Genomic DNA, 26,189 nt, shown 5'->3' on the forward strand with positions numbered 1-26,189 from the left:
TACAAGACTAGGTCAATTTCATATCATGAACAGTGTGTTTCACCCTTTATATCTATGAACTCATTGAAGCAATTTCTTTCAAACTTTCCCCGGAGGTGGGGTAAGAATAATATTGGTGGTAGAAAAGGACACAGGAACGATGATGGGACTTTTTTGGATGAGGCAAAGGTCCTCATATTGAACTAAAAAACAAGAAAGGGGATCGCCTTACAATTCTGGGATCCTGGCCATTAAGTTACCTTGAAGTCAAACCTGGAAAAGAACTAGACCTATCTAGCTTGTCTTCAATTGAAACACTGGGCTGACTTTAGATACAGAGGGATTTTATGATCTGTGACGACGAGAGATGTTCACTGACCCCCGTGTTCCGGTTTTGGATCTGGATTAACTTGTGTTTTGGTATTGGCAAAACCGCCCTTGCGTGTTTTGGTTTTGGATCCCTATTTTTTCTAAAAACCCTATTTTTTTTTTGCTAAAAATCACATAATTTTGCTTTTATCCCCTACCTTATTATTAACTTCAATAACACTAATTTCAAGTAATTTGCAGTCAATTCTGACCACCTCACAGGTCACAATATTATTTTCATACACTTTCAAACAAAGACTGCAGCAGTTCTTGCCAGTGATAAGAAGGCCATTGTCATGCCTGGGCACAAGACCAAAAAATCCACCTCTTATGTGTGGAATTATTTTTACACAAATCATAACAACAGTTGTCTAGCCATTTGTAGCATTGTAAAGCCACAGTCAGTAGAGGTAGGGACCTTAATCATCTAGGAACCCCATCCATGTTACGCCATTTGAAGCGAGTTCATGGAAAGCTTTTGTGAAAATCAGAAACTTATACTAAAAAATAACAAGTAGTCCAGCATGAGCTACCTCCATTCTCTCTGCTAGATCCGAGCCCCTGCAATCTACACCCCAACACCTTCATCATCAATATCCTCACAAGTGATCGGAGTTAGTCCTGCATCCAAGTTTCTAAAGCGAGAAGACTCCTCCCCTATCCAGGACTCCTCAGAAGAATCATTGAGCCTTAGGCCCACTGCTGCTGCTCCTGCTGATGGGGGTGGATCTTCAACCCAGAAGCAGACCAAGAAGAAGACTACTAGTAGTTTACAACGACTGTTAAACAATCTTTTGCAAGAGGAACCAAGTATGAAAGCTGTTCCCCAGTCGCAAAGCGGATCACAGATGCCATGGCGACTATGCTAGTGTTAGATCTGCGTCCAATATCCACTACTAATGCAGCTGGTTTTAGACAGTTACTTGAGATCTTGTGTCCCCATTACCAAATTCCATCACAACACCATTTTACTAGAAAAGCTATTCCTTACCTCTACCCGAAGGTTCGTAAAAATTTAACTATTGGGCTACAAAATGCCATTCTAACCACTGTACACTCAACCACAGATTTGTGGACAAGCGAAACTGGGCAAATGAAACTAGGCAAACTAAAGATTATAGGATTGTGACAGCCCAGTGGGTTGGTGATTCGCCTTCACCAGCAGGGACAGCAGCAGCATATACCTAAGAACGTCAATTTTTTCAGAGGTAGGCTACCCTGTGTATCATCTGCTCCTGAAAGCATAAATCAACTTTAATACACAGGGAATTTAGATCATTAGTTCAATTTAGTTCAATAAGTGTAGAGGGCATATCACGAGTAGATAGCTCATCCTTAATTATATCGGACAAGCCACTCCAGAAGGCTGCGGACAGGGTGTCAACTTTTCACTACAACTCAGAAGCCAATATTTGGAACTGAACCATTTATTGGCCCACAGGACGAATAAAAGTGGTTCTGCCTGGCTCGTCAAAGATCTGACGGAAGTCTGCTGTGAATCCAGAACATAAGGAATGCAGGGAATCTGCTCTATCCCACAATGGAGATGCCCAGGCTAAGGCTTGTCCTGATAATGAATGCAATCTTTGCTTTCTCCATATGAAAATTGCTGGGCTGTAGCTCAAAATGGATCTCGCATTGGTTCAGAAACCCTCTGCACAGTCTTGGATCGCCATCGAACTTGGCAGGAGTTGGCAGATGAAGATGATAAGCTGTTGCAAGAACTTAAACAGGCGGAGCAGGAACAGAAGAGTCACCTGAACTGACAGTAGATTGAATGCTATCCAGACAAGAGGACAATTCTTGAAGGAACTGCATGATTTGTCCCTGTGTGGTTTCCTGACTCACAAGCAAATTCACCAGGCTTTGCACTGAGCTCGCTCCTTGGGATAGATCACCAGCGGAATTCCTTAGGCCAGTGCAAACTGTCACACCTGAGGATCTGTCTGTACCCAGACTGGGTGGTGTCTCTGGAGTTAGGCTGGTGACTTGCCAAACAAAGCTGGGTGGCCTGATTTTGCTCCTTTGCATGTAGATGAAAAGACTAGTACAGGTGGTGATAGACTAGCAGAGGATACCAGGCAGAAACTGGATGCTGAACCCGGAATGGAACTGGAATGCTGAAACTGGAACGGAACTGAAATGCTGGAACCAGAATGCTGGATGACTGAGTCGGAATGCTGGATGATGGAACTGAAACTGAACCGGAATACTAGAAAGCTGGAATCAGGGCTGGATGACGGAACCGGAATGGAACTGGTAATGCGGGAACCAGAATGCTGGATGACGGAACTGGAATGGTACTGGTAATGCTGGATCCGGAATGATGGAACCAGACTGGAGCTGGAATGCAGACTGCACTGTCTGAACTGGAACAAATAGGGAAGCCTGCAGACTGCTAGGAACCAGGTTGGCGTTTGGAAGTACAGCGTTGCACTGGCAACAGGTAAGGGCTCCAAGAAGTCCTTTTATATTAGTTGTGACAGAACCCAAGAACCTGGTGTGTGACAAAGGAATTGTATCAATCCCACCTCTAATACCAAATTGTAAAGGGCCAGGGCCAGGACTCTTAAGACAGACATACATTCAGTGTGGCTTTATTATTTTGAATTTCTGAAAACAAGGAAAATAGCATCACATCTATACAGAAATGAAGAGCGTATGGTATACTGCAAGTAGTATTTAGCCTGGCAGAATACACTCTTTCTTCTTAGTAGACAAATTTTCAATTCTTATTCTTTTGTAATATGTTTTTTTCAAAATTATTATACAGTTTATAAAAATCTTAATATATTTGTGCTGTTTCAACTTTACACTGAACCTACTAAGCCTTATAATGGCCAAGGGATTGAGCTTTCCCAACTTACTCAGAAGCTATTCAGAAGATAAACCATTCCTCATTTGTGGCAACCTCAACCCTTCTACAGGGATCTATGTAGAGGTCTTGGGGAATCAGCCATAGATTATATACTTACATAGGGCTTGTTAACATATGTGCTAAACAGTATGGGCAGCTTGGTGAGATTTACGGAGCCCAAATCTACACCACTTTGTATAGCTTACTCACTGCTTGTGGGCAGAGTAACTATTATTTTTTATTATTAGCCTTTATTAAAAAAGCACTGACATACCATGTGGTGTAGTATACTGAGGGAATCATAACAAACAAATTATATACAATGACAAAAGGTAAAGATGGCCCCACTCAAATGAGCCTACAATCTAGGAGGATTGAGAAACACCTGATAGATAAGGAAGTAGAATAACAATTGTAATCACACCACACAGTTTCCTTTCCAGCTGCTACAAGGCTCCCCCAAAAAATAAAGCAGCCCTTGGTGGACTTTGCAGCTAGTGGTGATGCATCATGGTTGAATGAGGTGAGACAGCAGAAGGTGGAGACACGAAACAAGAATGAGTCACATTAGAAAACTTAAAATAGTCAGCTGGTTTCAAGCATAACTGCACTTTAAAAGATAGAATAACTGACATCCAATACTCTTCTAGTTGTGGAGGCTTATGCTTTTGTACTACACAAGCACTCTTGTGGTTAACTACCAACATGGATGTAGCTGTGAGTAGGCTGGCGTCTTAATTTAGTATCATGCATTCTACTAGAATGAGAGATAGGGACTGCCATACACCATGTTCTGCGACAACTGCATCACCATGGAGGCAGATGAGAGCCAGCATCTTGCAGAAGGCTTCTGACAATCTGCATGCAAAATATGCTTATACAGTGAGCTCTAGCAGCTAATCATTGTTCACTGTACAAGCAGTTCCATGACTATTAACAAAGTGCCAATAGATCTCACCCAAATGCTAATGGAAGCTCCTAGAAACACAACCCCAAAGCAGCCCACTAATATGAACACAGGCAGTATCGGACCGGCCATCTGGCACTTCTGGCAAATGCCAGAAGGGCCGATGACTAGATGGGCCTGCCCGACACTTGCTGGCTTCCTGGTGGCTGGCACCTCCCCAGGAACCAGCCATGGGGGGGGGGGGGATTGCCGCGAGTATCGCCCGCAGGGTGGGGTGGTGTGAGAGTGTCAGTGTGAGAGCCAGGGGGGTAGGGGGTGCAGGAAGAGGTGTGAGAGAGCCAGGGGAGGGGGTGCAGGAAGAGGGGTGAGAGAGCCAGGGGAAAGGGGGTGCAGGAAGAGGGGTGAGAGAGCCAGGGGGAAGGAGGCGCAGGAAGAGGTGTGAGAAAGCCAGGGGGAAGGGGTTGCAGGAAGACGTGTGCAAGTGCCAAGGGAGAATGTTGTGCAGGGGGATCTGTGAAAGGGACAGGGGATGCCATAATCAGGAAAGCTCATATATTTTTGTCAGGCCGGAGGCCTTCTGGAGAGTACAATGGAGCAGAACACTAACCGGAATTAGCACTACTGAACTGGTAGGTGCGGAGTCTAACGTACCCCTGGTATTCGCCAGGGACCCCCGCAAGGAGGTTTGGACTTAGCTGCACAGGGTACGCAGGTCGCGGTTCTACTAGCCAGTTGCCGATGTAGTGTAGAAGAGTCAGACGGTCCGGGTCACACCAAACGGGATAATACGGTGGCAAGGGAAATCCAAAGAGTAGTCACCAAGCCGAGGTCACAGTACAATATGGGTCACGTAGATAGCAGAATAGTCGCCAAGCCGAGGTCACAGTACAATATGGGTCACATAGATAACAGAATAGTTGCCAAGCCGGGTCACACCGAAGAGCAAGAACGGATGAAGCACACAGGAGCACTAAGGCACAAACCAGGAACACAGACTGATAACCTGTTACTCTGGCACCCTAATGGCACCAGAGTCAGGTTTAAATAATGTGGGAAAGCCGCTGATAGGAGAGCTCAGGAGACGGCGCTGATCGGCAGCAGAAGCGTCCCGTTGCCTAGCAACGGGACGAAGGCAGAGCCCATGCGCTCGACATGAATCCAAGGAGCCGGAAGCCGATGCCGCCACAGAGGGTCAGACGTCCGTTCCGCGACTGACAGGGAATCAGCGGGGACGGCGTCTGTCAATTTTCTCGTGTGCAATGTGTTTTTGACCCTCCATTCTTGAACTGGGAGCACTACTGTGTATGGTATAATGATTTGGGGCACTTCTGTATGGCATTATATGATTTGTGGGCACTATTGTGGCATAATATGATTTGGGGGCACTATTGTGGCATAATATGATCTGTATGGCATATGATTTTGGGGCACTACTATGCCATAATATGATATGTGGGCACTACTGCATGGCCAAATATGAATTGAGGGTAATACTATGTGGCATAATATGAACTGGGGGCACTACGATGAGGCATAATATGAACTGGGGTCACTACGGTGTGCATAATATGAACTAGGGTCACTACGGTGTGCATAATATGAACTTCTACCAAAGGCAAGTCTCTCATTGTTGCATATGACGGGGGCCCAAACAAGTTGCTGTACCGGAGCCCAAAATACCTAGTCAGTCCTGCCTGTGAGTCAAGGGGGTAGACGTCTCCAGGTAAATAATCTAAATGTTTCCTATCTAATGAAACTGATCGATCACATCCAATTATCTCTCACCCACCTCCTCTATCCCCCTTAATTTATATACTGTGTTATTTAAAATTAATAGAAAAGACGCAAATCCAGTTTCTGTAGTAAAAAAAAAAAAATTCCTCTGACATTTTGCTGTAGATGGAAATACTTTTAATGTGGCCGTGTGGGTTCAAATGACCATTCAATAGTTATGTTTTTTCTGATATATTATTAAGAGTTTTATTTTGTGTGGAATGATTCATGAAAATTCTGACATTACTATTTAATTGAGGGAAAAGGGTACCAGTTAATTATATATGTGTGTAAGTACTCTGTTATTGCTATTTTGTGGGAGATTTGAAAAAAGCAAAACATTTGTTTCCTACAGTGGAGCCTGTATAATTGGTGGTATTGCTGTAGTATGGGGGTGGTGTGGTGGTGGAAATGTTGTAGTGTGTTCGGGGCTTAGTATTGCTAATAAGTAGGAGAGGGTATTGCTGTAATGTGGGGGTAATGCTGGACACTAATGTGGGGGGTGATGCTGGTTGCTGTAATGTTGGGGGTGATGCTGAATGCTGTAATGTTGGGGTAATGCTGGACACTGTAATGTGGGGGTGATGCTGGACACGGTAATGTGGGGGGTGATGTTGGCTGCTGTAATGTGGGGGGTGATACTGGTTGCTGTTATATGGGGGGAATGCTGGTTGCTGTAATGTAGGGGGTTAATGCTGGTTGCTGTAATGTAGGGGGTAATGCTGGTTGCTGTAATGTAGGGGGGTAATGCTGGTTGCTGTAATGTGGATGGGAATGATGTAGTATGAGTGTGTGTGGGGGGTGATTTATTCCCGTAATTTGGGTACTCATAATGTATTGTCATGGTATTTATTGATGTAATGGGGGTGCTAATGTAATGTTGAGGGTCATTAGGAGAAATAAATACCCCCACACACACACTCATACTACATCATGTTGCACTGCACCAGCAATACGCACTGCGCCAGCATCAGTGTGCAACAATATAGTGCATGGAGTCCTCAACAGGTGGGCCTGTGTGCTTTAAATGCCAGGGCTGATTTTTAGTCCCAGTCCGGCCAAGAACATAGGTGGTTTGCTTGAAATATAAGTTCAACATATGGGATGCTATTAAAACACTACTCACCATATATAGAAGGTATGTCTTTATATAGTAGCCACTATGTAGGAAGTCGGCTTTACACACTAGCCACCAGACTTGAGGTCTTCTTTTGTATACTAGCCATAAGAATGACTTACTGCTATGTACACTAGCAATTACAATTTTCTCAGTATTTAAAGTTGCATCAGAATTAGCAGAGAAAGCAAAGGAAAGCAATTCAAAGAAATTCATTGAGGATTAGGAACAAGTGATAAATCTGTAACTGGAAGCTGAGCTTTGTAACCTTATCTCATTAATTTTGAACCTTTTATATTGCTATTGCTATCTATTACAAATCACATGCTGAAGAGGAATCATTAATACACATACTTAACTTTTAAATACTGAACTGTAAAATATTAATGTAAAAATGCCTTAACTATTTTATGAATTGAAAGCACAAAATGAGCCATACAAGATTCACAAAATTAAGTTATGGTTAATATGATATGAGAGATCACAATCTACACCTGAAGAGTTTTCAGAAATGTCTCCTGTTGAAGACAATTTCCAGTTACATTGCTGCTTAGTTGCTTTATTAACAAATATAAAATTGTATTTAATTAAATGCACAGCAGGTACTATACTATGCAAAAAACAACCAAATTGTACATCTTCATAATTGCTCTGCAACAGGCTTGCTGTACAATCGCACTGCTCAAGATGTTCATGCACTTGCGTCAACGCATCCTACAAGCCAAATTCTGAATACACTCCGGCGCCAACTGACATACAAACTGCGAATGTCTGCTGCAATACCATTTACAGAGGATAGGTAGCAATCCATCTACAACACTGACAAATGCAACATGTAACACACGCTGATCTTTGCCTCTTCGGGTCTCAACGCCAATGCCACCGCAAAACTTGCTCCTACCGAGCAACATGGTCATTAACTTACCCAGTATGTCAATGAATTCTGGGCTCTGGCAAAAGAAACAGAATGGAAGAATGAGTTGCTGCTCGCCACCTTACAGAGAGATTGCCGGACGAGCTCACTTGCTGGGGACATCCACACACAAATTCTGTTTATCAGAACACAAGACAAGTCAAGTAAGCAGTGAGGCATTTTTTCCTGCATGTTGCTTTCTGCACTTTAAGCTGTCCATCGCCATCTGCTGTAGGACTTGCCTTATTCACAACAAGGACTTCTTGGATGCCAAAACATGGAAAATTTCAGTTTTGGATGTGGCTGCAAGATTGAATGATACTTTGTTTTGATGATCAGTCAAATAGCCGTAGAAGCTGTGGATGGACAACCCATAACACTAGCATTGGTAACCCACAAGACTATAGGCGTGCTGGTGTATGCTTATTTCAGTAACTAGGAGCCGATTTCAATTAGTGATATTAACACCTCAGAGTCCAATCGTCTAGGGTTACCCCCTAGTCCTACAATCCAGTGATTGGACTAATAAGATACATAAGTGGGACGAGTCATGCCAGACTACTTTCCTACAGTTGCAAAAGTGGCTATTACCCAAAGAGAGTAGATTAAGCATGAACCAAAAAGGTTGCCCGAGGAGTACAAAGGTTTTAGCATGGTCTTTGACAAAAAGAAGACAAAGACACTACAGCCCCACAGAGAATGGGTCTGCCCAATTAACCTACTACCGGGCAATATGCCGCCAAGGGGCAGAAATTACTCACTGTCTGAGCCTGACAAAGGCCATGAACACATATTTACAGGAGAACATGGAGCAACGATAGTCATGAAGAACAGGTGTGGCAAAAGCCCGCTACTGTGGAAGCACACGCGAACAACTTCTTCCTTTTTACGTAGTTTTATTGTCAGGATGGTAAATGTTTTGACACCGTACAGATTTCACAGCATTTCTTGGAGACCCTAACCGCTAGCTAGACATAGCTCAGCTCTCTCAAGCCCAGACAACTTCCCCAGCGTTGATCTCCCTGAACAAATGGCACAAACAAGCTTTTATACATGTTACTCCTCCCCCAGCCTTAGCTTGATGTACAGATGACACACCCACCTTCTCTTTAAAAGAAAACACCCATCAGTGGCTCTGTTTGCACAGACACACCCTGCCTGTTTGCTGAGAGGAAATCATGTAAGTTAACAAACTTTAAACTACACATACGTTTTTACCAGGTTTAATCTCCACCTAGGTGCATAACTGTGCCAATGTTTTATTCTGTTTGTATACTTTCTCTGCCTCTTGTCAGAAAAATGCCTCCCTTTGTTACACAGGCTTATGCAAGGTTCTTTATTGTGGCAAAAAAAGATGTGTCCCTAGGAGCATGCATCTACTATCAGAGGCTCAAAGAAATCACTATCAAGAATCGGTACTCCTTCCCTTTGATCTCCATTGTAATGATATGTACAACTAAGCTGGATCCAAGATGATTGATCCCAGTGGCTGGTAGCAATTTGATGAAAAACACTGGCCGTTACTGATACCAAGTCACAATGACTAATTAGAAATAGTCCCAAATAGAGAGAAAGAGCAGTCTGGAGAATAGTGGCAATAGCAGATTGCACCTGGTGTTATGAATGACATATAATCGAGGCAATGATCTGATGTTTAGCGGGCAATGGAACCTGTCTGAAAGCAGTAGTGAATGTTGATAGCCAAGAGTTAGTGCCAAGACATGGTCAGAATCAAAACCAAATGTGTCATACCAGTAACAAGATTTATCTTGCTGTTTAGCACAGCATAGGTCAACTGACAAAGTTAAGTGTTGTAAACACAGGGAAATGCCAAATTCTTCAGGCTGAAACCTGCCAAGCATAAAGGGTTGCACCAGTCTCTACATCTGAGGATCCACAGCAATACAAGCTACAGACAACAGGTGGAAGTGCACTATCATCACTAACAATTCCACATTCTTTTTTACTCTTGCTGGTGTTTCAAGGGTGTTGTTTTGTTTGCCTAGTTATCAACTGTAGCTTCGTTCATTGGATTCTACATTCTCCAACCCATTGACTCCAGCTTGATCCCTCACATTTCTACAGTGACAGGTGATTGTATTAGAGCAGTGATGGGTAACAGGTAGCTCTCTGAGCCTTCAACTGTGGCTCCCTGCTTCTTCTTGCATTATTATCAAATTTGGTTGATATAGCTTGTAACATTTGACTAAAATGCCTGCTGATATGTTATTATAGATAGGTGTCTATTTATTTGATTAAATGTATTGCTTTAACTTATTATTGACATTAAGGGTAATGTGTAGCCATTTTAAAGGTTAGAGGGCTGCACACTGTGGCCCATGAAGTGTTTCAGGTTGCCCATCACTGTATAAGAGACTCTGAGGCTCATGCAGAGTTGGACGTTCATCTGGGTTTTTTGTGTAAAATCTACATTTCTGTACTACTTATGTATACCAAAAAATCATTAAACGTCCATCCGAACGCAAATATTACACTTAGGAAAGATTGTAGAGGGGAAGCGGGGGAAGGTGAAAACAACAGTTGTTTACATTTAATTTAATTTGTATTTAATTATATTTTATATTGAAAATGTGAATTTCACATTTAATAGCAGTGTCAATACACTATTCACTTTTGTGTATATGCCCCTTCATATTACATAATTATATTGTGTACAAATGCATGTAAATGAACTTTTCCATGCATGGGTCTTTTCTTGCAAATGCGTCCATCCCAACATGAGCCCTTTTGTGTGCAGACAGACCTCCATCCATAAAGGTCAGTACTATGCAGGGGAGTCTGTCCTCAATTAATATAGCTGACAAACAGTCACCATCCTCTTACAGTTCGGGCCTTTAGAAAATTATAGAGAGATTACATAGATTATAGGTTCTCCTCCATGGTTCCTGGGTATGACACTCCTCATTGTTTGACTCAGGTTATAGATCAACTTTTCAAACTGACTACATTTCCATGCTGTCTGTCCTGCCCTCGACTATTCTTCCAACTACCATTACGTTATTCAATTTGACAATGATGACCTATTGGACATCCGTTCTGACCTGTCTGGAATCCAGACTTCCTAACACTAAGAACCATGTATCAGCCATAAATAGTCCTGAGTAAAGTAAAACAAAGCAATTTGATATGGTACCAAATTCGAGAATATAGCATACAGTAGTTATGGGCATCATAGCACTGCATGGCCCATCACAATAATGTAATATTGTAGCTCAAAAATCCAGAAGAAGTGGCATGCTAATAAATTTATATCCATAGTAATTTATTCCATATATGTGTAGCTTTTAGCTAAGCAGATCATACATTTTCACTTTCCATTTACAAAAATAAACTTCAAAAACATTTTTTATGGTATATGCACTGTTATAAACTGTATTGGTTAATCGTAGGCACATTGATAACATAAACTCCCAAAAGAAATTGTATTTACATTTCTGGTATCAGGATCATTTCTTTTTTTAAACAATATGGACACATGTATCCACCGTTTATTATCTATTGCTTCCCCAAATGCACTGATGATTGAACAATTTCATGAAACACATATGTATTGGATGTCTAAATGCAGTATGTGTAACATTAAACATTTTAAAAAACAAAACAAAAAACAACAAGCTGTGTGGGTATATATGGATGAGTTAATTTACTAGCTGAAACTTTGCAGGGTAACATCCATTCTCCATTTTAATATGTCACAATTTTTAGATCTTGAAGGGAGAGTGTTCCACAGTCCATGTGTCCACAGGTTATTGCAATTAATTTTTTAATGCATTATTGCTTTCCCTCCATGTTGTATTGCTGATGTGGTCAATGAAAACCATTATTCATTGAGTACAGACATCCACATAATTCATCAATTTACTAAATGTGCAAAACTATTATTTTTACAAAGCACCCCACAAAAAATAAATCACGCACCAACTATTAGAAATATAAATTGATTTTGCCGTTAAAATCATGATTTTTAATTAAGAATTTAATTCTTTGTTTAAACGTAGTTCCCATACTAAGGCTAATGTGAAAGATCCTGTGACATAATGTGAGATTTCTTTACAGTTGTGAAATACCTAAAGCTACATATCAGCCAGATAATCTATTTTTCGCAGTCTGCATTGAAAACTCTTAAGGGCTTTCAGCAGGAGAGATATGTCTGACACAGATTCTCTCAGATACTGCACTACAGTCTTCACTATGCTACACTGCTGGATGTTACCTAATTAATTTTTGTTCTCCCTGAGTTTCTATGACATTAATGTCCTTGACATTCTACTTGAGCAATAATCTCTACATAATACACTAACATATGGTAATGATTGTTGAGATTTATTAATTTGCATTCTGATTTGAGCAGTAAATAAATTATTCAATATTCTAAACATGATTAAATGTGATCACTAAAAAAAACATTCAATAACTCATGAATTATCAGAAACAAATCTACAATAATGGATGCTAAAACAGGAGATACTTTGGGTTATATGACCATTTGACACAAAATTCTTGGTGACTTCTTATCCTTACAATATAATGGATATTGCAGGTTTTATATAGTTCGTTCAAAGAGTAGAACCAGATAACAACTTAACTATATAGCAGTCACTAATATAATATTATTTATGAAGCCACTTGGAAAAAAATAAAAAACAAAACATGTAACATTAGTTGGAAAAAAACACACAATGTATATCACAAATAAAAAAAAACAATAAAATACTTCCTCTATAGAGGCAAGATTAGGAAACGGTGTGTTTTTAATATATCTGACATATAAAGTAGTTTTGCCCTTTTCAGTATATGAAGTGAACAAGTGATGGACACATTGTATATGAGCTCTTGAAAACATAAAGTTGATTATTATATATTATATATATATGTATATACAAGTTAACCCGTGCATGATACTCATGCATTCTAGTCAAATCAAGCTACTTAAGGTGTTAAAAAGGTTCTTGTCATGCATTTGGGGCTAGGCCAGGCCTCCTCAGGGGAAGAGCATTACTTCCCGATGCAAGCACCCTTTTTTAACGTGGTTTTGTCCACATGTCACCACCTTATCATTCTTCTCCATCACCTCATCCTTCATCTTTATCGCCACATCTATCCAGATGTCTATCCAGACACAGGGATCTCTCTCAGCCGTCCTGAGTATCACACTCCTCTCGCTCTGTCACCCCCGGCAACCACCAACCACTCCCCACTGTCATCCCCGGCAACCACCAACCACTCCCAACTGTCACTTCTCCTTCAAGAAATATATATATTTTTTTTTACAATCTTTATAAACACTTTTAACAATTAACAAATTAAATTAACAAATTAAAAACATCTTAGTATACCAAATTTCAGCCCTTTCTGAATTTTTTTTTCCACACACACTAAGAATTTAGTAGGTCAGTGTTTAACTCCGCCCAGCAGGTGGCGCTGCAGCTTGGTTTTATTTTTTCCACACACACACAGACAGACTAACACACGCCACTAGACATTTATATTATAGATAGATATATATATATATATATATATATATATATATATATATATATATATATATATATATATATATATAAAAAATTATGTGCCTTGTACCTTTTAGGGTATGGGTCATTCCACATCAAATCAACACAATATTAGAAAAAAAAAATTACCTTACATTCTCTAATTTCAATTGAATTTGGTACAATAAATGCTGCCATGGGTGTAAAGAAAACCCCCAGGCTGATATGTACACTGGTTATATGCCTGTAAATCTGCAATCTTTTTATGGGCTTTCATATGATATATAACACAGCAGTATGTTTCAATCAAAATTTTGATTTTCTCAAAGCCATTTTTTTAAAAATATCTCAAAAATTGTTCATACTGTTAATAAATCACCAAAGTTTTATTTTGGGATCATCTGCTACAAAAGCTTTCAGTTTTCAGTGATTCATGAAAAATGTATTTATTGAGACAATACACATATGAGAAAATCAACAAAACAATGTGTTTTCCAGTTCACTTCATTAGACGATTACACGTTCCTCTACAGGTGCGTTTGTGTACGAGATTTTACAGATCGCGTCAGCTCCCACTTCTGCGCAGGCATTCAAACTTAAGTTGAAAGATGCTTTATGTGGAAAGACAGTTCAATTGTGTTGAATAGGCCCGACTTTTACATTTCCCTGGACCACTACAAGTGGTCAGGTTAGGTTTCGGTGGGCTTTAATTAGTGAAGAAAAGCCCATTGGTCACTAATTTAAGCCCACCCAAACCTAACCTGACCCTGGACCAAGATATTTTTAAGTGCACCCAAATTTGCCACTGGGTATGGCCAGTCTCTAAGGCCCCTCATTCCTTGTCTTTAGCGCTGGGCCAGGCTGACAAACAGATCCAATAGGAGAGAAATAACTGTTTGGCACCAGTATTTGCAATCCCTCCCCTACTCCTCTTGCCCTTTCCAGAATCATCAATCAATCTAAAATTCAGCACACTTTTGAAATGGAAAAATAGACACCTTAATTCATCTCTGCTTCAGCCCCCATTGTCAAATGGTTTAAGTCGCACAGATGGTGTGGGTGCAGCTAGAAAGTCCTCTACTCCCTTCCCTACTATTTCGCACTCACCCCCTCCCTCCTGGAGGTCCCCTGGGTATTTTCCCTTGTTTAATTCCCATTTATTTTTTGTACCTCCAATTTATTTGCAAATATTTCGCAATAAATATTATTGATGGAAAAACAAAAACAAAGATCTTGCGGCCTATGGTTTCTTGTCTGGTTACAAGATCAACAACTCAATGTCTGAAGCTCTAGCTCTCAACATTCCTGCTCCTGTTGCTAAAACTATAGTCAAATTTTGAGTTTCAATGGAGACCACTGTCTCTTGGATACAATGGTATTCAGATTACTAAAGACTATTAGCAACTGTTTCATGGAAAGTACTGCTCACTCCTAGATTCAGTTAAACGTGATATTACCACTTGGAGTCCTCTTTATATCCCTTGGTTTGGTTGGATTAGTATAATTAAAATGAATATTCTGTCCCGTTTACTGTGTTTGTTTTAAACTTTACCTGTGTTGGTCCTGGGATCCCTCCTTGCCACTTGGCAAACACTGTGTAGTTGATTTGCCTGGAATGGCAGGAAACCAATAATAAAATAGCCTTGCCTTGCTAAGCCCACTAAAGCTGGAGGTTTTGGACTACCTATTTTTACACAATATTATCATGCACCTCAGCCACATAATTTCATGACACTCTGCTCCTGGTATCAAACGTATGACAGACATTGAAAATGCCCTCACTTAGACTCACACTTCCCTTGGCTTCCCAGGAATCATAGGCCATCCTTAGCCTACTCTTGTCCCACCACAAGATTTACCCTTGATTTATGGACAAACTTGTTAAGAATAAATTTACAGAATATCCTTCCACCGCTTTGGCAACACCTTCTTATCCTTTCGGAAATGTCTCCGAAATATGCCTTACCCTAAAAACGGACGAGTATCCCTCAATTTGCAGAAATCACAGGGGAACTTGCCCCTCAGTTGTTATCAGATCTCTGCAAGACAACTGACCTTTCTCCTTCTTTACACTTCCAGTATCTAAAGATAAAATGTCTTAAACAAGCACAGATTAAATCGGCTAAATTACATAGGCCAACATTCTTGGAAACGGCAATGCAGATAGCCAAGGACTGGCTCACAACTTTAGAATCCCATATTTGGTACATAGCCTCTATGGAATACATTACATGTTTGCTTCATAACAGGATAGCTAATTTCCATAAGATCTGGGATCCATGGTACATGCTTTATCATTCCTCTTTATCCAGATCTCAGCAACCTTAACATTTTCTTCCTCATCTTTTCTCCTCATCTGGCAGGCCATGCCATGGTCTATATTTCCCCTCCCTCTCTTTTACATCTCTTTCCTCCAACTCTCTCCCTATTTACCTCTCACTATATACTGTAAAGTTACCAATATACTAAATATGTTCCTCTAGGACTGTAATATTGACATATTGCATATTTTGATATATATTTTTTAGCGCTGCATTTTTTTGTGATTTACCAATATACTAAAAATCCAACAAGGGTTGATCTCTTTGTTCCTCATATCTCCAAGAATACCATCTTTATTCTCCCATTTGATTCCAATTGTGTAACATATTTATTGCTTTGTACTTGAGTACAATGTTATTGTGTCATAGTTTTCTTTTTCTGTACTTGCTGTGTTGTGTTATGTTTTTGCTGCTCTGTTTTGTTTTGCTGCTCTGTTGCCTCAGAAATCCATTTCAGATTTTGCGAAATATCAGACTTGTTATGTGTCTGTTTCTGAGCAAACTTACTCACCCTGCTTCCTGAGCTGCAAATGAGGATCCAACACTGTACCTGATTAACAGCTCTTGCAAGACTCATCACTGCTCATTACCTATCAGCTGAGCAGTCAAAACTGTCTGCTCAAATGATTTCTACCCAGCTGCTGATTCGCCAGGACCTACATAAATACACTCATTGCCACTATTGTCTTGTTGGTGTTAGATTTACCTAGGCTAGTTCCTGTACCTATATCCTGTATAGATTGGAATATCTTCTGATGCTGGATTTCAGTGTTTGACCTTGGATTTGTTCCCTGGACCTTGCTGTCGAATCTCTGCATACCCTTAAAATCTCTCCCTATTTGCTTTCAATATTAAATAGATACAAATAGAATACCATAACAGGATTGTTGACCATCATACCATGAAAATACATGTGTAAGGACCTGCATATATACACCATATCTTATGCTTTATAAAGTACAAGATACATGGCTGTGTAAATAATTTGAAGGAACATTTGTGTCATAGTAAATATTTTATTAAGAAATGTATACTTGTAACCTTATTTTTCCACCTCTTCTTTGAAGAATTTCTTTTTAAAACTTGAGTTGGCTCTTGGTTAAGCACTTGGCTGTGGGTGAGCTAAGCAGCAGAGTGTGAAGAAGCAGGGGTGTCCTGTGGCTCAGGCTCACCAGCGAGAGATGCATAACTAAAGCCATATTGTGTAGGTGTAATTTGGCCAGTCATTCTTTGTAAAACAAACACCATTCCTTCCATTATATCATTTTGCTTCAACTGTACAGTGGCCCATCTCTGAGATCCCGAACTAGAGTAGCCCCCACACCTGTAAAAACAGAAAAACACCAATACAAGTATATTAAGTAAAAATACATGAAATACTAAAAACACAAAAAACAAAACAGTATGTGTGAAGGTTTTTTTTCACCTTCCAGAGCTTCTACTTGTCTCTCTTGGAATGCAAGTTTTTGACGTTGAATCATGAGACGTTCATTGTGTTCAATTGCAGCAGTCCTACATGAGTGGAGCTCCCAGAGAATGTTGAGATCCTGGAGATGTTTCAGCAGGTAGTATGGGCCTATGCCACCCTGACTGCTGTTGCTGTCAACCCGATGGGCTTACTTTGCCACCGTTCCCTTTCGTTATCCCAAACGTGCCCTCTCACTGCAGTAGGAGGGGCTTACAAGTGTTGCCACCACTGGACTCCTTTACCGACATCCAGAACCAGGTTTCTTCTGGGTAGTTGACGCTGCGAATGTACCCTGTTACTGGTGTACCTGGGCTGGTACTCCTGACCTCTTCCTATGGATCAGGGTTGCTATGGATGGATCCCCCCTGGCCTATCACCCTGGCCAGAGCTGCTGGGTAGTGGACAGAGAGGTGGTACTGGATGCTGGGTCCAAACCTCATAAACAGCCAGGAACAGATTAGATTTTGGATCTAATCTGTAGGTCACAGGATTTTCAGCATGGAAGATGTTTTCAAGCAGGTCTTTGAAGCAAGTGATGTTTATTTGCAGTCACACTGATTGCAGTTATCAGTGCTCAGGTCAGATGGAATAAGAAGAAATATTTTCACTACAAGACAGGGCTTTTCATACAGATTTGGACACAGGTTATTTTTAGAATCAGGATGGCACTTTGTTTACCCAAACATAGATTTACATGCAATGCAAAGCTAACAATATTTATGCTTATCTGTGATATCCTAAAACTTTGCTGTGATTTCCTGGATCTTGTTTCAGACACAGAGAAAATCTAGCAGCAGTCTAATTAAATCTTCCCATCCCTTCAGGTGCTAGACCCTCACACATCAAAAGGTCTAATTAACATGGGTCATTTCTTCAGACAGTTGAAGAATACACATTTCCTCCAAAGAAAAGAATTCCCCAAGAAAAGTTACAAAACCCCAAACAAGGCATTTCCTTACACCAAGATACACAAAAGACTTCCTAAACAAAGGCTTATTGTATCAGATATATATCAGAAATAATGCATTTCCTCTAGCAAGGTTAAAACAGAAAACAAAAAATTCTCCCCTGGTCTCAGAAATAAAGACTTCCTATAATAAAATATACACAATATCAAATATAAGTGCAGTTGCAATTAAATAAATAAGCACCCTGCTCTATTCTCTTTAAAAAATTTATACCACAAGTTACTTATTAGTGATCCAGTCACATACAGTATTTAAATGAGACAATAAATGAAACATTATCAAAGTTACTGTTTACACCTGTCATACTTACTACATAGATGTATAGCTATCAAGAGGCACAAATATATATTTTATCCTAAGTTAGAAACAACATGATAAAACAACTTACAGTCTCCAAACAGAACATAGAATTGTCTGTGTCAAATATCTTAGGCTGTCAATGTAATTAGGAAACAGAAAGTGAACTAAGATAGAGAGCATATTACTAAGACGTTAATTAAGTATTTAGAACTATTTACCTTCAGCTGTGCTCTGTTGCTGGGCAGAGATTAGCCTATCAGTGCCCAGTCCCTTAATTAGCTCTTCATGATTGCAGGCCATGATGCTCTTCTCCATTGGTGCTAGTTATAGCTGGGTACTACGTCCACCACCAGCATGTCTGCGATGTTCTCGGAGATTGTCCTTGAGGAGGTGCTTGAAGTTCTGCCATCTTCTATAACTTCTTCTACAGACTGTGTCAAGGTTGTATTTCTGTATGACTTTTTGCCAAACAGCCAGCTTAATAGTTGCTGTGAAACTTCTGTTGGCACTGATCAGCATGTCCAGCTCATTGTTTAATAGAATGTCCACCTCCTGGTAAGAAATATTTGGCTGCCTTTTTCCTACTGGTTAACTCAAAGTGCCTGGTTGGCTGACAGGAGTTGGATTGATTGCAGGGTTGACTTGTCTTGAAGTGCCTGGTTGGCTGGTGGGACTTGGTTAGCTTTACTGTTTCCTTTGCATTTTCTGTCTTTTATCTTGTAGTATTTCTCTCTTTGAAAATAATGTAATGATTTTACCTCATGTGTTAAAGATTTTATTTTTTGTGTGTCTTTGTGGCTCAAATTTTTTCTGGTTAGCACATTTGTTTTATATCATAATTAAAGAGGCACAATTCAGAAAAGGTCCCAGTTGTAAGCGTTAATAGTACTATTTACACAGGCAGGGTCAGACAAAGGTACCTCTTTTTGTGTGTACATACTGATGCAAGGGACATGGCAAAGAATCTTTTAGCAGCATGTTTCTGCATTTTGTACACAGGGCTTCTATATCAGAACAGCATTGCTGACCATGGCATGTTTTTCTTATTTAATATTAATGTCTTAGTAGCAGCAGCCATGTTAATATTACAAAAATGGCAAGTTGCTTCTTTGGCAGTTACTCTGCATCTGGATTGTGTAATGTAATCTGAAGCATCCCTTGTGGCACATCTCAGCCAATCAATGTTTCCAATAGTTAAGTTTTTATATAAAAAGAAAACACATAAAGCTTGATCATATATGAGGGGAAACAATAATACTCAGAACTGTATACCAGAACTGCTCATACTGGTCAGATACAAACACCATGAAGTAGCTAGCCTATAAGCTTGGGACTTATGTAGGTGTGAATTGCTCTATCCATTAAGTTCAAAGACGATGAAGTGATCATAATAGAAGCTAGCCAGATGTGCCGAGGCACAAATGGAGGAGTATTAAAAGAGGTATGTAAGAGTTTATGTAATTATCAATGCAAATTTTACCTAATATAGTATGAAAAGACATAATAATCACCCCAATTGCTAGTGCATGTGACTTAAAATGTGTGATTAATAGGATTTTTCCAATTTGTTTTAGTATGATAGATGAGCAACAATGTCATTGCTCATTAGAAAATAGCCTATCATTACATTTGTAAAAAAAAGACTTACCAGTTAATATCCAACTAAATTTTAAAGATCAGTTAGTAACAACAAAAACATACTATATCTCTAAATATATAAATGAGAATTGTAGTACTTGTGTGTAATGAGAACGATATTGAGAATTGTAATGCAGTCTGTGATACATACATATACATGATAACAGTAAAACACATATATAAAACATAACATGTAATAAATTAATGGTATTTCCAACCTTTAATTCCTGTACAAACATGTCTTTGAAAGTTATCTAGCGGGTACTGCTTTGGCAACGCTTTTGGAGTTCTGAACAGACCATGCAGAATGGTTGCACGGTTTAAGACCATTATTACGGTTGGGTGAAAACAGGTCTGCAAGACATATTCACCAATCCCTTACAGGATTCAGGACTTAATTTCCAGCAGATAGTCGGTATATTAACACACAATGCTGACACAGTCAGGAAAAATCATACCAATAAAGGGACCTATAGATTGTCTTAAATATTTTAAGAAATTTGCAAATTGTGATATGTTTATATTTAACACACTTATTTAATATTTAAACAATAATGATTACCATCTTAAGTTCACGTACAAGTATCACGTTTCACAGATGGAGTTCTTGGATGTTTTCCTGTCAGCCACAGGTTCAACTATTTCTACTTCTACCTACTTAAAAGGTGGATTATAATAACTAGTGCCCACTATTTCAAGTTGAAAAAGTGCATCACAAAGAAGCAATTTCTGCATTTACGCCATAATTGTTCTAATAAGGAAGTTTTCTAGAAACAAGCAGAGATAATGGCTAAAAACTTTTTGGGTAGAGGATATCCATCAAAACTGGTCTACCAAGCACTAGGGAGATTAATAATATGCATAAGGAAGCTTGCATTAAAACTTGTAGTATTGCTAATGAGGAGCTCACTAAGGTGGCGGTTGAGAAGTGATGTTGCCACCAGTCCAGAGTGGGCATTTATCTCAAATTAATAAAGTCTCATCTAGTGTCAAAAATATTATACTTTCTAACTATCCAATTTTAAAACAGGATATGTTGTTAAAATTACTATTACTGAAGCATCTGGTAGTTGTGTTTAAAAGAGCCAATAATTGAAAAAAAATAGTGGTACCCAGTTTCTTAAAATCTATACCGGTTTCCCAAAGACTTAGTGATATAAATGAAGGCACTCAAGAGAAGGATGCTAATGGCAATACTGGGGTATCTGGCTTCCCTCTTCCTAGATGGCTCCTTTTGATGCGGCAGACCGAGGTGTATTATTTGTAAACACATTACTAACAGAATATTCTCAGTTCGGCCTACATCTGGTGATAGAGAATACATGATGAAAGGGCTTATTAACTGCAACTCTTCAGTTGTGATCTATTTACTCAAGTTCAGCTGTAATATGTTATACACTGGAAGAACAACTAGAACAGTGAAAGTGAGATTCAATGAGCATAGGCGCAATATACTAAATGGACTGAGAGCACGTAGTGCATCTCAACACTAAGCCAATAAATATAATTGGAATCCAGAATGCCTCACCTAAAGGTGGCGACAGGTATAAAAGATTAAGCAAACAGAAGTTTTTTTGGATTTACCAGCTTAACACTCGCATACCCTTTGGCCTAAAGGAATCCCTAGAACTTAATGATACTATCTAGCTGATTAAAAATTAATTATATGATTGTTCACTTTTAAAGTTTTAATGAAAAAAAAATAAAAAAAAATAAAAAAAGTTGTTGGTCACTAAATTATGGATGGATATAATATATAACTTTTATATATATATAATATATAAAAATTAAAAATAAAAATAAAATATATATTTGACTGATTAATGTTTGGAATTGAATTTGTGAGGAACTGTGTCTGAATCCTGGAATCATGCTAGATGGCTTATTATTGATCCCCCTATCGCATTTTGTTTAGTTTCTATTTCCTCTATGGAGTCTCTAATGAATCAACCTAAAAATAGGTGAACATTTTATGTATGATTATGATTCGATAAATGAGTTAGTATACGCTATGTGTTCTGTGGGTTCTTTATATGAATTTAGCTGATGACAAGCTGTCCATTGTGTTGACATAATGAATATATATGGCTTTTTCTGAGTGTCCCACTTGATTAGAGATAGAAAGCATTAGGGTTTAAAACTAAGGAAAGTAAATGATGTGGAGATTGAGATTTGTTATATTACATTTATTTTGTATTTAATTATAGTTTTAGCTACGTTTTTCTTTTGTCCCAATTTCTATGTGTTGTATTATTTTATATTTATAATTTATATATTATTTCAATATATTGTATCATGCCATTTTCTACGGGTCTAACTCACCTGTTTGAAAGCCTATTAAAAAGGGTCAGGTTGTACACAAGTTGCACTGCATAAGGAAGTATCAGATATCCCTGGGTTGCAATGCTTAGGTTGGTTACAAATATTCACACTCCTTTAAGTAACTAATTACATAAGACTTCGTCCATTTCTCCTGTTATGTTCAGCTATTTGTATTCTAAACTTGTATGATTCTTATATTCCGTGCATAGTAATATATGCACTATGTTAGTACTTTTATCCTTGTTTTTGAAAATGTATAAAATTACAAAAAAAAAAAATTGTTAACAAAAACCAAAAACCTAACATAGGTAAAAGAGGCAGAACATTACATTAATATTTGTCAATAGCAAAGCAAGCAAAAATGTCAGTATTGGATATGTTATAATTCCTATGGAAATGAGTAGCAGAATAAGACATGGTCTGCGAACAAACCTATGATCAATATCTGGGAATCATCCAGCTCATTAGGATATTGGATATTAATATCTACAGAAGGCACATTTACATGAATCAAGTGAGACATCATCATCAACATTTATTTATAAAGCGCCAGCAAATTCTGTAGCGCTTTACAACTAGGGACAAACACAGTAATAAATAATACTTTGTAATACAGACCAAGAGGTAAGAAGGCCCTGCTCACAGGCTTAACAATCTATGTGACATGGCACATGTTAATGTGAAGAAAACATTTCACATTGTATTAACTCCACCCACTCAATATAGTATGCACATGTGGTGAGTAGGCCCTGCGAGCCATCTAATAAGAGCTACGTCATGCCATTTGTCTAAAGTAAAGGTGCTGCATCTGCATTAAAACCTATGTAATATAGAACTACATATCAAACTCCTAAAACAGATGGACTGATACCTAGATCTGAAAGCTGGGTGTCAAGTATCAGCATAATCTGATGAACTTTTGTCCACATGAACTGAGCTTCACCCCCCCTCATCTGACAACCGCACACTTCCTTACAATAATTTACCTCTGCATCATGTCAAAATGTTTCACAACCACCTATCATAAACTTACAGGTTTATCCATAGAGCAGCACAAACTCCACAACACATATCTCTTTTTCCTCCTCATTCTTTTGGGTGACATAACCCCATTTTTGGTCCCATCATATCAACACACCTACTTTCAATTTACTCATTCTTCTCTCCTTCAAAAATCCAACCCTTACTCTACTGAATTCTCTAGACCACATGGTCTGTTTGCTGCAAAATTCTGTTTTTTCTGCCAACCCTCCACTCACCACTGTAATGTGTGAATGGCACAGAGGGTGGAGAAGGCACAGAAAAGTCACTGTCTGGTTAACAGAAGCTACTAATCGTCTGTAAGGTAAATTAAGGAGTGGGAATTTTTTGAAGGAAAACAAGGAGCAATACATTTTAATTCTCACCTTTTTTTTTTAGAGTGTATTACTCTTAAAAATAAGAACTTATTAGCTTTTGAAGTAAAGAAAATATTGCAGCAACGGAAGCATACTATTACATTTAATAGAAAGACTCATTTACATCTATGTGGAATATATTTTATATTAATATGTAGTAGTAAAACTCAAAGCTATCAAATACCAGATTCCTTTGTTTGCAAATAATGAATTTAAAAATCTGTATTCTTACCTATTGCAGTCTCTGGCATTGCAAACAGAGTCTTCTCAGATGCTACTCTAAAATGTCCATGGACAGAAAGACCAACGCCCTAAAACAAAAAAAAAAATACATTACAGATCAGCATGGCTCCATTCACAAAAAAAATTAAATAACAAATAAAAGAGAATAAATAAAAATAATAGTTAGTCTTCAGCATAAGAGTGAGTGAGCTGCTTGGACACTGACCATCAACCACCAATGATTGTTCAGAGCAATACAAATCAAATCTTTCCTTTACTATTCCATTTGGAAAATTATAAACCACAGTTTAAGTGCTAGATGAACTCCACAGATAGTAAATCTTTTATAGCAAAACACTGTTTTCGAGTCAGTGACCCTTACCTTTGAGCGGATAATTCTCTCCCAGCACTTCAGTAAAAGCCATTTATTCTACCCCAGCTGGGACGAGGATTTGGAATCTCAGGGACTGAGACTTTTGCTCCTAGACAAGCCATGTTATAATGCAAGGAGTGAAAATTAAGTTTATTAATTTGCAAATAAGGAAAATACTGGTGCTTTTTCATGTAGCACACAAATACTTGATAGCTTTATTTTTCCACTGAAATTTAAAGGTGATCTAGGAAATGCTCTACCCCAAACTATAAATCTGTCCCCACATTTAAAATTTACCTCCCCTCCAATGCAACATGGCTTTGCCAAGGTGCAAATTTACTCTTTTTATATGCTTTGCTCTCTTTAATGAATCAGGCACTCGGTGTTTCTGGAAATTTTGTGTTGGTAACAACTGATTGTATGGCTAGCCCAAACATCATCCAAACAAACATTTATGTGCTCTCTTTTTATTAAAACTTTCTTTACTGAATCTTTCCATAAATACAACATTTTACATAAAAAAAAAACAACTTACATTACAATATACAGTATGTAGTCAAGAGAAGTGAGATGGGAACTTAATGTATGGACAGACAAACAATGTGCTCTTTAATATCACATAATCAATATTAATTCATCAGAATATCCATTTCTGCAATCCAAGATGTTAAACATGTTAAACTAATGTCAGAGGGGTTGAAAAAGAAATGAAAAAAGAAAAGAGGGAGAGGTGAGGAGGAGAGGCAAAGTTGAGTAAGGAAAGCGATGGGGGAGAGAGGATTGAGGGAATGGGATGAAGGGACTTGTATTTGAGCTTTAAAAAAAAAAAAAAAGGATTTAGCTTAGCCAGCATCGGGCAGATCTTAAATTTAGGCCTAGAGCATGTTAACTCGCAACTACTCCCAAGGAACATAGTCTAAATGAGATATATCATTTGAGCGCTAACACCCACTGGAATGGTTAAGACCACCATCTGGTTCTCCCTGTGTCGTTGCCTGCTGGCCTTCAAAGTTAGTGGGCTCTGTGCATAGTGTCTTATATAGTTCAGCATCTTTAAAGTCTAGCTATCTAAACCAAGTGTTTCAGTGTCTAATTTGAAGAACAAGTCAGATAACACAGACAAATTTAGGAGCCAAAACTTCGGATCTCTGGGCACCTCTCCCATTTAATCCCACTATGGTCTAATTTTTGAATACTCCCACCAGATATGAAGAGGAATACTGGCCCAACTGAACATCTCCAACAGGAAATGGGCAACCCTGGGAACTTCCTATTCAAGACAGCTGTGAATCTATTACAACGAGAATTGAAATATTTTGCCCAACTTCCCTTTATTCAGTGAATAACGGAGGTCCATTTCTCATGCCTTTGAGTACAGTAGAAGTGAACTATATGAATGTTCTATAATAAGCTTGAATATTCGAGACATTAATAACCATAAAAAGAGGAGAAAAGAAATGTATCTAACGGGACACTCAGCAGTATAATTCATATAAAACATGTTTACAAACTTTATTGGTATGCATTAAAATCATATCGATGTTATTAAAAATGAAATCTAAAAATAAAATCATAAACTATATTAGGGAAATATTAAAAAGGAAATATGCATTCAAAATTGTGATTGGTGTTAAAATAGCAGCTATCAACTGCTAATGCACACCACTGCTGCCAGATCCTATTGAGATAATTAGTATCTTCCCATGGGCCAAACCACTATCCTTTCGGTATGTAACGGTATAAGCTGATAGC

General features: G+C 38.7%; 1 protein-coding gene across 2 annotated transcripts in view; it reads right to left on the reverse strand.

Moving 5' to 3' along the window:
• Window positions 1-26,189, reverse strand: part of HIBCH (3-hydroxyisobutyryl-CoA hydrolase) — a 326,855-nt gene that overhangs the window by 137,148 nt on the left and 163,518 nt on the right. For both annotated transcript variants that reach the window (XM_075180042.1, XM_075180041.1), the window contains exon 7: window positions 24,075-24,153. In XM_075180042.1, the coding sequence (XP_075036143.1) occupies window positions 24,075-24,153 (79 nt within the window). The remainder of the gene's footprint in view (window positions 1-24,074; window positions 24,154-26,189) is intronic.

The sequence above is a fragment of the Mixophyes fleayi genome, chromosome 7 (assembly GCF_038048845.1).
Source record: "Mixophyes fleayi isolate aMixFle1 chromosome 7, aMixFle1.hap1, whole genome shotgun sequence".
Taxonomy (NCBI): Eukaryota; Metazoa; Chordata; class Amphibia; order Anura; family Limnodynastidae; genus Mixophyes; species Mixophyes fleayi.